This window comes from Perognathus longimembris, chromosome 7 (genome assembly GCF_023159225.1).
Source record: "Perognathus longimembris pacificus isolate PPM17 chromosome 7, ASM2315922v1, whole genome shotgun sequence".
Taxonomy (NCBI): Eukaryota; Metazoa; Chordata; class Mammalia; order Rodentia; family Heteromyidae; genus Perognathus; species Perognathus longimembris.
Window position 1 is genome coordinate 19,575,005 of NC_063167.1, and position 14,294 is coordinate 19,589,298.

General features: G+C 56.0%; 1 protein-coding gene across 3 annotated transcripts in view; it reads right to left on the reverse strand.

Annotated features, from left to right (window-relative positions):
- The window catches only part of Adgrb2 (adhesion G protein-coupled receptor B2), a 28,261-nt gene extending 16,352 nt beyond the window's left edge, over window positions 1-11,909 (reverse strand). For all 3 annotated transcript variants that reach the window (XM_048350745.1, XM_048350744.1, XM_048350743.1), the window contains exons 1-2: window positions 11,023-11,909; window positions 65-148 (exon numbers count right to left, since the gene is read on the reverse strand). In XM_048350745.1, the coding sequence (XP_048206702.1) occupies window positions 65-148; window positions 11,023-11,881 (943 nt within the window). In that variant the 5' untranslated portion in view covers window positions 11,882-11,909. The remainder of the gene's footprint in view (window positions 1-64; window positions 149-11,022) is intronic.
- Window positions 11,910-14,294: the final 2,385 nt, after the last annotated feature.

Consider the following 14,294-nt stretch of genomic DNA (forward strand, 5'->3'; position numbering starts at 1 on the left):
CATGCCACCGGACGCCACACAGTCGGGCCCCCGCCACAGAGGAAGGGAGGCGGGCCCGAGTTACCTGTCTGCGCCATGTATAGCCCAGGCTCATCTGCAGACCTTGGCCACTGGGTTTTCACCTTCGGTTCCTCTTCCGGCTCCTCACCTGGAACACGGAGGTGGCGGCAGGGGCTCAGCAAAGCCAGCTCCGTCCTGCCACAGTGGCACAAAGAGAGCAGCCTTGCTGGTCCTCAGCCTGAGGGCCTGGAAGCAACTGCAGGAGATGCAGAGAGAGCATTTCATCCTGCCCCATTCCCTGCCACCGTTTTGCAGAGAAGGAAACTACGGCTTTTCCATCTCTTGCCTTGGCCAAATGGGAGATGTGGAGAATGGCTACCCCTATTAATGAGCTCTGGGCCACACCTGCCTCTCCTGTCCTCTCCCTAGGAAGGACTGCCAACGCAGTGAGCTCGAAGCTCAGCTGGAATACAACTGCTGGGCCTAGGGCTGGGTATGGGGCAATTCTGCCCCACAAGTGGTACTGAATTGGGATGTGGAGGTGCAGATTGGAATGTCACTCCTCTGAGACCCAAGGAGATAGAACAGGGACCTACAACTCAGAGCCCTCTTCCAACTGCCCTTACGGACAGAAGAGCGGCAGGTGCCCCAGGAGGCCTCTCAGCTGCTAGATTGATGTGTCTTGTCTAGGCCTTGGCAGTCCCCACCAGCCCTGAGGCCTGTTCTCCCTAGCCTGCTCTGCCACACAGGCAGGAGCCCCACCAGGCCCCTCTCTCTCTCTCTCTCTTTCTCTCTCTCTCTGCTGTAGTTTGGATCTGGAATGTTCTCAGGTCAGGGATATTGGAGGTGGTGGGAAGTTCTTGGTGGGAGGTCTTCTGGTTATAAGGGAGTATGCTCTTGAAGGGGATTAGGGACCCTGCCCCTTCCGTCTTCCCTTCCTTGTCAATCCCCGCCACAAGGAGGACAGGCTTGTTTTTCCACATACTCCCTCCATGGTGTGTGGCCTTGCCCCAATCCCCAAAGTAACTGGACTAACTGGCCATGGGCTGAAACCTCCAAAACTGTAAGGTGAAATAAACCTTCCCTCTTCATCAGTGTACTTTCATCTCAGGTAGTCACATGGACAGGTGACTAACGCCCTCAGATTAGGCAGCAGGGAGGGGGAGGGGAAAGGACTTACTCATGTAGGGGCATGAAGGGGCCACCGGGAAGGGGGACTGCAAGAGCATTTGGGAACAAGGCTCAGCCCACGCTGTCCCCAGACTACAAGGTACTACTTTCTCCCAGCCACATCTCTCCCTTACTTGTAAAAGCTGGGCGGCACCACACAAGCACCCCCAGAGGGCTGTGCTCTCTATGACCCCTGCTGCCCAGCCCAGGCTCTGCACCTGAAAGCCCTTTCTGACTAGGCTAGCACACAGTAAGTCCTTTCTTTCCCTCTCTGACCCTGCCTTCCTGTCCAGCGACTACTACCCGTATCATCCCCACCTGGCACCTCATAATGCAAAGCCACGGGCCCTAGGCTTGGTCTGGGGTAAACGTTCATTAGGTTTTTAGAAACGCTTTGATTGTCTCTTCTCACCCCTACGGCCCCCTCCTCAGCCATCCATCAGCCTCCCTGCCTCCTCCAGGGGTCCTCCTGGCTTCCCACAGACCCTCCCTGCCTCTAGCCGATTGCAGAAGAGAACCAGGCCATGGCAGCAGCTCCTCGGTCCTCTCACCCAGCCCCTCTGCCACACCCGCTCAGCCGTCCCAGCCTTGTGACTAGCTGCCTTCTCCACACCCACTCCCAGCCTGCTGGGGAATCTGTAGCTGAGCCAACTGGCACTTGACAGGCTAGGCACGCAGGGCCTCTGGGCACGGAGGACCCAACCCACCTTGCCACTGTCTCAGCCATGGCCTTCTTCACTGAGTAGAGCTCGGGCTTCCTAGCTTCCCATCATCCCTCTCCACTTCCTCGCTTTGCTTCTCCCTCAAGGAGAAGCCACCCCAGTCCTGGCCCTGCACCTTCTGTTCTGCCTCCAGCCGGCATTTCCAACTCATCCTCTCCTCGTGGCAGCCCATGACCGACCCTCCATTCTAGGGGGGCCTCCCTGCACCCTCCGTCCTCCTCCTCTGCCTGCCCCGGGCTGCCCTCCAACGCCAAGTGCTCCTGCGCTGCCACAGCTCTTTCTCACCTGTCATCCACTTCCTGGCTCAAATGTCACCTCCCCTGTCGATCCCCTGCAGTTCGGCGGCTGCCCACATCCTTCTGCTGAAACCATTCTCAGCATCGTCATCACCATCTTCCTGGCTGTGAAATGCTGGGACACTTCACAGGCCTCGTCTCGCTGGACCGTGGGCTGCAGCAGGCCCCGCTTAGCCTTCCTGCCTTGACACATGCTCCCCCCACCTCTGTATGGGGGGTGCTCTATGGGTCTTGTCCCCTTGACCAATCTACTTCCCTGCTGCTTCCCACGGCAGACATCATGTTTTGTCCTGTTCTTAATGCACATGCACCCCAACATTTAATGAGCCTCCTCTGCCCCAGCACTCCTAGTCATTACATCCAGGCCCTGCCTGTCCAGTGCAGCACAGCTGTATGAACTCTTGAACAACTCTCCTAACCACCAAACTCGTCAGCTCCTCTCGAGCTTCTACCTGCTCGCTCTCCACCTTCTTTACTTAGAAAGTTCCTACTCAACCTTCAGATCCCATCCCAAATAACCTCTCCTGGAGGAAGCCCTTCCTTCTCGTCCACTCCCAGGGTAGGACGGTCTAGCCTTTTCTATGTCGTTTTCATTACAGATGGTTTCGTCTTCCGGCTGTCTGAAATGCCCTCTCCCCACTGCAAGTCCTTTGAGGACTGAAGGCTGTATATGAGTCATCTCTCTGGCCCCTGGGAACACCAGCACAGAGTCCAGACCAGAAAAATATCAATAAATGAATGCCAATGAACACCATGCTGCTGACTCCCCCGCCGGGGAGGGAGTAAGTGGAAATAGTCCCCCACAAGATGTCAGCTCTACTGGCAGTGCCAACCTTCATTGTAGTCATGTTAAGACAGGCTTTGGGATGCGATATTGGGCCTCTATCAGAACCAACCTCCAGCCCAGCACCTGATTATCAATAAACTCTCTGAAGACGCTGTGTCCCAAGTGTGGCCCAATCCTCCTGCCTAGCCCCCTAGCCACCAGGCCCATTACTGGCTCTAGATAGTGCCCCTCTCCCCACAGCCTGGCATGCAATAAGCCCTTCCCATATGACCATGTCAGAGACCACCTGAGCCACTTGTGGACTCGCCTGCTCCCCAAAGAACCAGGTTCTCAGACTGCTCACCAACCATTGACTGGCCAGCCCCATGATATATGTGGAGGCCATACGCCCTATAGGAAGTCCCAAGCCAGCTTTTGGGTCTCCTTCTTGGTCTCCTGAGCTGGGAGGGAAGAAGTAGGCTTGAGGTGGCACAGCGAGGTCTTACACTGACTGCTCCTCTCACTCAGGAGAGGCCAGTGATTCATCCCACCCCACCTCCGGGCCAGTGATCCCAGAAGGGGGAGGAGACAGAGACCAGGTGGCATTTGCTGCCAGGAACCCTAATACTGCCTCTATGCACAGGCCCCAGCTGCCTCCGAGTCTACAACAGGGCAGAAGGGAAAGCTAAGGCACGCATCATCCAAGAGGACTGGGAGGAGCCTGGAACCATGTTAGTACATGAGCGCCCCAAGTGTAGAGGCTGGCTTGCGGGCAGGGCTTATGAGCTCTTTACCACTTTGCAGGACTGTGGATACCTGCTATGCAGGTACTTCTTACAGGTACCTGTAGGGCTCTGTCCTTGAAGACCTACAGTACATCTGCTTTCCCATCAGCCACCAGCATCAAACACAGACAGACCTGCTGCCTACAACATCCTTCCTCACTCAACCACCTGCTGTCTCTTGTTTTGAATGAAGATAACGCACCACACACCTGCAGGCACCAGTCACTGTGCACTCCACTGCCAAGCACTGTGCTCAGTCCTCACTAGGATCAGTCTGTCCACCTCACTAATGAAAAGCTAGGCTCCAAAAGCACATCCCACTGGAGAGAGGCCGAGGTGGGACATGAACTCAGACCTGCCTAATTCCCAGGGTCTGCTTTCTCCACTAAACTATGCTGGGTCTGATGGACAAAATGCAGCCCTCCTTGGACTCTCCTTCCCTGGTGCTACGGGACCCAGGTCATTTCTCAAGCCTGCCGAGAGCTGGGGCCTTGGCACATGTATTTCCCTTTCCCCTGGCAGGAACCTGGATCTCCTTGGTTGCCTCCAGCGGCTCCCCACTGTGAGGGCTTGGTTATAAGCCTCCACCCCCTACTGACAGATCCAGTCTTGTTTTCCCTTCCCACAAGGCAGCAAGCAGACTGCAAGGCCACATGGACCAGTGGGAGGGAGGACACGGATTCTGGAGCCAGACTGAGGTGGGCTTGATGCTCAGCTCTGCCACCATCTTGCTGTACCTCTCTGAGCTTCAGATTCTTCAACAGAAAGTAAAGGTAGCGCCTCCTCCCACATGGGGCTGGGGGCATCTCCTTCTCACCATCCCTTGAGTAGGGAAAATGCTTTCCTCCATCCTTCCTCTCATAATACTCTTCCCTCCGTCTCAATCTGCCAACATCTGCAACATGTCAAGTGCCACCTCTTCCAAGAAGCCTTCCTAAGCGGGCCACACAGGGCTCTGGAGGTGCTAATCCCTTTTCTGTGGCCTAGTCCCCAGGTCACCTTTTGCTCTAGCTATCATTACCTTGGCTCATTCTTCTGCAGCCGCCAGGGAAGGGTCTCAGCGTCTAGCACCCTCTCATACAGAGGACCTGGACTCTGGACGCAGAGCACAAAACAAGCATCCCACAAACTGGGGGCTTTCCCCACCAACTGACAGAGGCCACTCTCAGTTCAGCCTGGCCTCAGCAGACAGGGCTCATGAGTTCTTCCCCACTTTGCAGGGCTGTGGATTCCTGCGAGGCCATGCTCCCCAAACCCCACACAACCTGGCCCTCTCAGCCTCCTGTGTCTGAATGTGTTAAAAATAACCATGGTAATCACTACTTCCATGGGGAAAGAGTGCTCAGATGTACACAGCAGGCCTCCCTTCCCAGCAATGTCTGCACCCTCTTGGGGTCCACCCCGGGGCCCTGAATGGGTGCCTATTGGTCCCCTTGAAACACGGCTCTGCTATCCCTCTCTGTGGCTCCCCGGCCCCAGCAGGGCCTCTGGGCTCTACAGTGTACCATGCTTTTGGAAATTCCTGGTTCTATCCTGCAAATCCAGTCAACAGGGTCTCCCTGTGAGACCAGGCATGCAGACAGCATGTCCAACTCCCCTGCAAGAATTCTCCCTCCCCCAGCAGCTGACCTGCTCACCCAGCCTCCCACGTGAGCTGGCTGGGCCATTCTGCCCTCTCCTGTGGCCAGAAGCTCCTGAAGAGCAGGGACCCACATCGAACTCAATCCATCTCTTCCGCGACGCCCCATTTCTTGCTGCTTATTTAAGCTGCTAGCCAACAGGATGAGGTCCTAGCTTGTCTTGGGAGGACAGGCAGAGCCCTGGCCCCATCTCCCTCCACCAGGGCTGCCAGCCAGCAGCTCATCCTCTTATAGCTCTTACTCTGGATATTTCACACCTTTCCGCCTTTGCACAGGCTGTTCCCCCTGCCGCCATAGCCCTTCCTTGAGGCTTTCCCAAAGCACAGGGCAGGGTGGCTTGGGAGGCTCGTGACCATGAACTAACACATCATCCCCGGCTGGGAAAGTTGCCCCTTCCTGGGTGTCTAGAATATGCTGCCTGGTTGAGATAGTTGGGTTGTTGTCCTACTGGAGTTTGTTGTCCTACCATGATTAATAGAGGCCACTTCCCCTGCGGTCACCTCAGAGGCAGCCTTCCACCTGCATGGAGGCCAGTCTCCGTGCAGCTCTGCACTTGCACAGATCTCCACCGTGCTACTTTCCCTAACAAGTGGAGAGGCAGGACGGGCATGGAGCTAGATTTTTATAAGGTTGCTTCATTTCCCCTGTGGTTGTTTCCTTGCTTATCTTCAATTTCAGACAGTGATACTCTGCCCATTTATGATTCAAAAACCTCTCTAATACATTAAACTTGAAAAGCAACTCAACTTAAGGAGCAACCTCACAGGCTAGTGAGATTCTTCTTCACTCCTCAAAACCCAACTCTGAATGAACTTCTCTACTCCCTTCCCCGTCCCTTTGCGGTTTGCTTCCCCACTCTCCCGTCCCCCTCGGCATCCAGCTCACGCAGTCCTATCTGGCATGCTAAACTCTACCACTATTTATTCGGGATCTATGGCATGCCAGTGCTAAGGCTTGGATGTGGCTTGAGGGTGTTCCAGGCGCTCATGTGTTGAAACTGAATCTCCATTTCAAGGTAGTAAGAGAGTGGAGACTTAATCTGAATAGGGTTTTTGAGAGGTGGGGCCTCTGGGAGGCCTTGGTGAGTGGAGCCCCCAGGATGAACTCTGGTGGCTTTAGAAGAGGAGAAACAAATATACTTAGGCGCATTGACTCCCTTCTCTCACCAAATGATAGGACTCTGCAGCAAAGAGACCATCACAGGATAATGGGCTCTTGACCTTGAAACAAACCATGAGCCAAAATGAACCTCCTTGCTTTTAAACTTATCCAGCCTGTGATAGTGTGTTGGTAGCAACGGGACATGAGCCAACGCAGAGAAGCACTGCGCTAGGTGCTAACCCACATTCCCACGCATCCTCCCCTCTGCTCTATGGAACAGATCCCACTCTCCCCATGTCACAGGTGGTAAAATGCTGGCGAAGCAACTTGTCATGGTCATGTACCTAGAGAGTGCTGAGGGTCAGGGCCAGTTTGACTCCTGTCTGTGGCCTTGACCATACAGTAACGGCCCTCTGCTGGAGGGCAGAAAGGGCTCCTCACTCCCCTCTCATCTCACCCATCCAGAATCAACCCAAGGTCTGGCCTATACTAATAAGGGATGATCTGCTGAGAGGTTGGGGGGAGTTTGAGCCCCACTCCCCCATTCCCCATCCTGGAAAGGAGCATATGCTCTCCAACAGTACAGAGCCTTCAGAAAAACCCACTGCCAGACTTGGCTCTCAGCGAAGGCCTGCCTCCTCACTCTCAGAGCCCCAAGCAGGCAAGTGGGACCCCACTTCCTGACACCAGACCAGAGGACCTGAACAAGGAGCAAGGCCACTCTTACAACACAATCGGGCAGGTCAGAGGCCCTTCCAAGTGGGAACAAAGATGGAGTACATTGTACATGTGGCTTAGACGGAGGAAGATCTCTGCATAACTGAGGGCAAGGTGTTTCAGAGGAAGGGAACAGCCCAAGCACAGGCAGGGAGGCTGACAAGCAGGGGGACCTGGGGACAGAGGGCGGCAGTTGAACGGGTGAGGGGGAAGTGGAGAGGAGGCTCCAAAGAGTATGGCAGTGTTCCCAAAATGGAGTTGGGATTAGAATGCCAGGTCGGGATGCTTTGGCAGAACTAGGGTCTCTGACACTGGATCAGAGAAGTCATGCAGAGAATCGGGGATCCTGAGGCACCAAGACGGGGCATCACCTTGTCCAAGTCACATGACAGCAGAACCAGAGTCAGAGCTGAACCCACTTTTGCCTCCCAGGAGCCCCCAGATTCCCCTAATGACCACATCTCTAGAAGGCAGACCAGCTGGATCTGGTGGCATGGGTCCACGATCCCAGAACTCAAAAGGCAGAGGCAGAAAGATGGAGAGTTTGAGGCTAGTTTGAGGGAGATATAGTAAGATTTTTGTCTCTTCAAATAAAAATAAATAAATAAGCTGGGCACCAGTGACCCTTGCCCGTAATCCTAGCTACTCGGGAGGCTGAGAGAGATCTGAGGATGGCAGTTCCAGCCTGGGCAGGAAAGTCCATGAGACTCATCTCCAATTAGTCACAGAAAAAGCCGGAAGTGCATTGTGTCTCAAATGGTAGCGTGCTAGCCTTAAGCAATAACAAGGAGCTCAGGGACAGTGCCTAAGCCCAGAGTTCAAGCCCTGGGACTAACTAGCAGCAGCATCCATCTGAGGTGGGACAGTGCCCCAGGAAAAGGGGATATTTGGCAGAGGCGGGCAGGTGTCGCACACGGGGCTCACTCTGCACAGCCAGCCCTCATGGGTCAGTACCTGCTGGGGACAGGAGGACCAGTGGGCTGAGCTGTAGGCCAAGGCTGGTCCTCGGGAGGTAGGCTCTGCACCAGGCACTGCTTCTGCCATCCACCTCCGAGTCTCAGCCTCAGCCGGCCTGTGCCAGCCCTCCGCGAGCTCCTTCCTGCCTGCCTTCCTCTCTTCCTCTCCCCACACTTAACAGATTGCGGCAGCAAGATGGCACAAATTTATGGCTCAACTCACCAAAAATAACAAGAGATCTATCAAAGGCAGTTTGCGTGAAATTAACAGGCGCCTGTACCCTCTTGTCAAATACACTCAGCTCTGAGGCAGGCCAAGGAACCCCAAGGGGTCACTGCCCAGCTGCCCCCAGCCTCCTTGCTCCTCCAGGACCAACCTAAGCCCATTCTGTTTGGTCTTGCTGCTGACCTCACTCAAGGGCGTCCAAGAGAAGGGGAGGCCAGCTTCTCTACTTCCAGTGCCCAGCAGAGGGGCTGGGATGAGGGTCTCTTCCAGGTCACCACGATCCCCATGAACCTCACTCTCTAGCAGCTTTGAGTGCCAGCCCATTCCCTTGAAGCCCACCCACAGTGAGGCACGGAGCAGGGCACGGAGAGGACCCAAGGACTGAGCGAAGGTGGTCCTCCCCCCCACCCCCACCCCGGGGCACAGAACACTCCAAAGCCCTCATGATGCCTCCAGCCCACAGACACGCCCCACCACATGGAACACACTGAGTCACGTGCCTGCTGTCTCTCGCACCAGAAAGGTTGAGCAGGAGGGAGGAGGTGGCAGAGCAGAGGAACCTCCCACCTGCCAGGGGAGATGAAGGGGCCATGCCAGCCAGCTCCGGGGACAAGCGTACCATGTGAGCTCACTTATGCTGGCTGAGGCCACCGTGCCCCATGTCTACTGTCTACAGGGGCCCTTCTTGCAGAGCAACTACATGAACAGATGCCAAGTAGGACAGAGGACAAGAGCAAAGGTCAAGCTTAGGAAGAGCTGGGAATCCCAACCCAGGGATCCCTGCTCAGAAAACCATCTTCTACCCAAGAACAATCAGCCATCCAATCTCCATTTGCCTCTAGTCCCAGGGGGCTCTACAGAGGCGCTGATGATAGTGCCATTCCTGTCCCTGGTCTTCCTGACCCCTGACGACACCGGGCTACCAATCAACTCGTGCTTCCGGCTTCCACCAAGCCCAGCTGGCTGCTCCTGGCTCTGTGCTCCACATGGCAGCCTGCCCAGCCAGTGCCAGCCCATGAGGGCAAAGTCTTGCTCTGCCCACTGCAGACCACTAGGCCAATGGACCACAGAAAATGCCAGAAAAAAAAGAACCTGCCCTCGGCTAAGCAGAATGGGAGAGGCCTCCAGAGTGACAGGCGGTGGCAGCCATGCAGGAAGAGCCATAAACCTCCTGATATACGCGTGGTGCTCTCCGCCGATGTTCGACAAAGAAGCAAATTCAATTTCTTCCTGCAGGCACTAAATCCCAGGCCAGCCTCCAGGGCCTGTAACCTGCCCACGGCCTAGCTGTCACTCGGACGGCTTCATTGACCGAAGTTAGAGTCCAAACTGGCCTGGGAGAGAGGCCACAGCAAGGCCACTGGGCACTCACGGTAGATGGGCATGATGGCAGATATCTCGTGGAGGCAGCCACAAAGGCCCCCATCCAAAGCACTAGAAGAGGCTACGGCCATTGTAAGTCCCCTCTCTAACTAATTCAAGGACACCTTCCCATTTTACAGACAAACCCATGCCCTGGTCATTCATTCAAGGTAACAGCTAAAGGCCATGTCCAGGTGCTCCTGAGCTAGGCTCCAAAGCAGTGATGGGAGAAGGCGACAATCTCCAGCCCTCCCAGCAGCCTTTACACCAGCCCACTAGCCCTGACCCCAGCCTCTGGGGGTAGGCCAGTACTTGTTATCCAATGGGGAAATGAAGCCACAGAGAGGGGCAGGGTCTCCCTGTACAGTGGTCAGCTTCCAGACTTGCTTTCCTCCCACTTCCACCCCTGTCCTTGGCCTTGCTGGGTCCCTAGGCCAGTCCCTGGCTCAGTACTGGCTACAGGCATGCAGAGTCCAGCTAGAGGGCCTGGGGCCTAGAAGCTGCAGAAAGTGGAGCAGTGGAAGGTGGCCATGGCTCTGGGGCTGGGGTGGGTGTGGGAACAGGCAGGCACAAGGGCTTCAAGAGTTTTTGCCCAGTCAGCAAGAAGCTTCAGCAGCTGGCAGCCTCGGTCCCAGAAGACATGGGCCCGGTGGGGGGTGGGAGGAGGGGGGAGTTGGGACACTGGGAGCTGGGCCAGCTGGGGCCTCCGAGGCAGCCTCAGGGCTCAGGCCTCGTCACCCAGCCACACTCTTCCTCGCCTCCTTGTGCCCCGACTGTGGGGCACTGCCAAAAACCATTGACCTGTGTGGGCAGGGACACAACTCTGCTTCCTGCCTACTCCAGCCCCTGGGCAAACTTGTCAACTCACAGTGCCAGAGCCTGCCAGAGCCACTGTGAGCTTTGGGCCTTTGCACACTGCTCCATCTGCCTGGAATGCCCTTCCGTGGCTCATACCACTCCCACTTGTTCTGCAGATCTCTGTCCTGCGCCCATCCCTTCACGAGGTCTCCCGTTGACTGCCCAGCTGGGCGTCGCCTCCCAGGGTTTCACCTGGCTTTGCACCCTCGCCTGGCCCCATTCGTTCACCGTTCACTGGGCAGTGCACTCACTCTTCCAGAGTGAGCTCTAACCCTGTACCATTCCAACGACTTCTGCTCAAGACTGAGCACAGAGGTGACAAACATGAGTGACTCCATGACAAGCTGCCAGGACGAGACCTGGAGACACCATCAGCCCCCTATCCACCCCACCCCACCCCACCAGGGCCCTGCGCACACTCACCATATCTCATCTCGGTGGTGAATAGGTCATTGCTGCTCCCCGAGTGCAAGTCGGCCTCGGCAGGTGGGGCTGGACCCCCAGGCACCAGGGCATTGGACAGGGTGTGGGCAGCAGGAGGACCTGGAGGTGTAGTGGTGGCAGGGCTGGCCCCTGCCTCCCCAGGGCAGCTGCAGCCTGGCTGAGCAAAGCCACAGGCCTTGCCCGCAGCTCGGCCACACTCCTCACTCCAGCGGCAAAGCACTCCACAGGTGAACTGGCTGGAGTTGTTGTTGTTGATGAGCAAGACCTCCACAAAGCGGAAGGCTAGGGCAGCAGGCGCCAGCAGGCGTGGGGCCTCTGAGGGCTCAGCTGACAGACAGAGCTGCACAAAGTTCTTGTCGAAGTGCAGGAAAGTAAAGGGGCCTGAGCCACCACACAGCTCCAAACCCACTGCCGCCTCCTCCTCCTCCTCTGGCCTCCCCACCTCAGACTCTGCCTGGGCCACAGCCTCCTCGGGGCTAGGCCGCAGGCAGGTGAAGTTGACCAGGTAGTGGTCCAGGGGCAGCAGACGGGGGGCAAAGTGGGCGCACACCTGCTCCTGGCGGTTGAAGCGCAGATAGAGGGAGTACTTGGTGGGGTCGGGGTTCTCCAGGGTCCAGGAACAGCCTGAGGCGATGGTAGGAAAGAGGTCCTGCAGTGAGAAGGCCCCGTAGAGCACACCCGAGGCCAGGGCGGAGCAGGCACTGGGGGCAGGGTCGAAGGCGGTGGCCAGGCGCAGGGACAGAATCACAGACAGTAAGAGGGGACAGGCTGGGGTCATCCTATGTCCCTTGCCCTGTGGAGAGAGACAGAAGTCAGCAGGGCCCAGCACAGCTAGCATAGGTTTTGCAGTTCCAGAGGCCAGACATGGGTAGTGGGCTTAGGGTGCAGACCACACCCTCCAAAGTCACTCACATCCACCTGTGTGATCTGGACAGGCGCTTGACCTCTCTGAGCCTGTTTCCTTACCTGTAAAATGGAGTGATGCCAGTACCTATCTCACAGGTCTCCTACAAGGGCGAAATGAGATAAGTGAGGGGAAGGGCTCAGGAACATGCTTGGAATCTCGTAAGCCCTGAATTTCCACAGGCTTGAGTTTTTGTCACCACCGTTCTATGTATGATTCCTCCTGTTCAGCCCATCAACTACAGGCATCTGGGTCTGATGCTCAGACCCAAACCCAGCCCCACCACCCTGCCTTTATTCTCCATAACTGTTGCTCTCAATCACACTGTGTCGTGATCAGCTGTGAGGAGTGTCACGAATAATCCAGCAGTGATTGTCACAGTGGTGATGTTTGACAACGATTTGCTTTTCTATAAATCAGAGCAATTCAAGGTTATTCCTGCAACAGTGTCATCCTCCATCACTCTCTTCAGTAAACGAAAGAGAAAGGAATGGAGCCATAGACCATGTGCCTGGGACCATGCACAACCCAGCCATGCCCATGGGAGGGAGGGCACTGCCAGTGCAAACGCCATGAGTATCACTGCCATGGATTTCCTGGTCAGAACAAGAAGGGCTGGGTAAGATGACACTGGGCTTTAGTGCCAGCCTAGGCAGTCACTTCCTGGCTGAGTGTCATGGCCTCAGTTTCCTCATCTACAGAATGACACAGGATGTCCCTCTATCCCCTTGCTCTTTCTCCAGGGCTTAGCACCTACGAGTGAGGACCAGGATTTGTTAGCTTCTACCTCCTCTCCGGGGTGCAACCAGCTGAGACTCCAGCAGGTGCGAGTGTACTCCAGGTGGGAGGACATGGGAGGACCCAGGCCCCCTCCAGACGCAGCAGTCAAGCCAGAGGACTACAGTCGCCCTGCTATCCATTAGGCCAGGATAGAAACACTGGCCAAAGCCACCCAGCTCCACCCCATTGCCTAGAGCTTGGCCGTCCAGTCCTATCCCCAAAAGTTATCCATGTGGCTCCCCAGCTCCCTGCAGCAGTACAGCTCACAGCTCTGGATGGGGCCCTAGAGCCCCGTGATTCCACATTAGAGGGGGAAAGACGAGGCCTTGAGAAGGGAGGCCACATGCTCAGGATCACATGAGAGTGGCCTGGGATAGGGACTGGAATCCAGAACCTCACCCCCCCCCACCCACCCACAGTTCCTCCCTGCTGTAGAGCATCTTGCTCCTTCCCTTTGCTTAGCTGCTCAGGATTCATGCCAAGTGGACATGCTATTGGACCTGGGTACTGAATCACAAACACACGATAGCTCACAGGTGTGGCTTCGTTTTCCCCAGACACAGCTGCTCCCCAGGGACAGATTTCCTCTTAGCGCTGCTAATAGTAGGAGGGGCACAGGAATCAGAACCTCAGCACTTCAACCGCTGCTGCCGCATCCACAGTGCTCCAAATCCCCCATTCCCACATGCTGCCCCCAGAGCCAGGGCCAATCACAAAGCCACACAGTGGACAGGGCCACCAAGGGCTCACCTGGCAAGCCCATTCAACAGGGAGGAGCTCCCCCACCCCTACAAAAACCAGAACAGGCTGTCTTCCCTCCACCAGCACCCTGGTTTGAACCAAAGAAGCCAGGACCAGACCCTTGGCCTTCCCTACCTTACATCATGCCTGCCCCAAACTGTTCAGCTAACCCAGCCTACTGCAGCACCAGGAAGCTCCCAGCTGATGATGAGTGACATCCAATCCCCCCGCTGCCCCCAATTATTTTTAAGCAGGCTGCAAAATTCAGGCCATGGCTATAGCTCGGTGCAGTAGAGGTGGGGGCTCATTATAACTGGCCTCCCCTCCCCTACTTAGAGCAAGGCAGGGAGCATCCGGACACATACCTCAAGAGGCTTGGGCCTGAACATCCTTTTGCCCTGAAGATGCATACAGAAAAGCAGGCAGGCACAGCTGTGTGTGAAGACAGAGTTCACAGGTGTTCTGCATATGAACAGATATGCATGCACACAGACATGCACACCAACCAAGAAAACCACAGAACTTGGATTTCACATGTGTGCAGGGGTGCACACACACACCAAGAGATGCGCACCTAGTCCCAATGTGAACACATAGGTATTGGGCTAGCTGGCTGGATCTGCCTCCATTACCCCTTTTTTTGTGTGTGTTTCTGAAGCTGGGAGCACAAACCGACCCCCTGGCTCCACCTCCTGGATCTCTGCTATTCCCAACCCTTTAGGAAGCACTGGGGGCACACTGTTCATAGCCAAAGCCTGGTTTCTCCAGAACTGAGCCACCTGTAAACACTTGCCTAAGCCCCCCTCATCCACACGGTCTCCTCCAG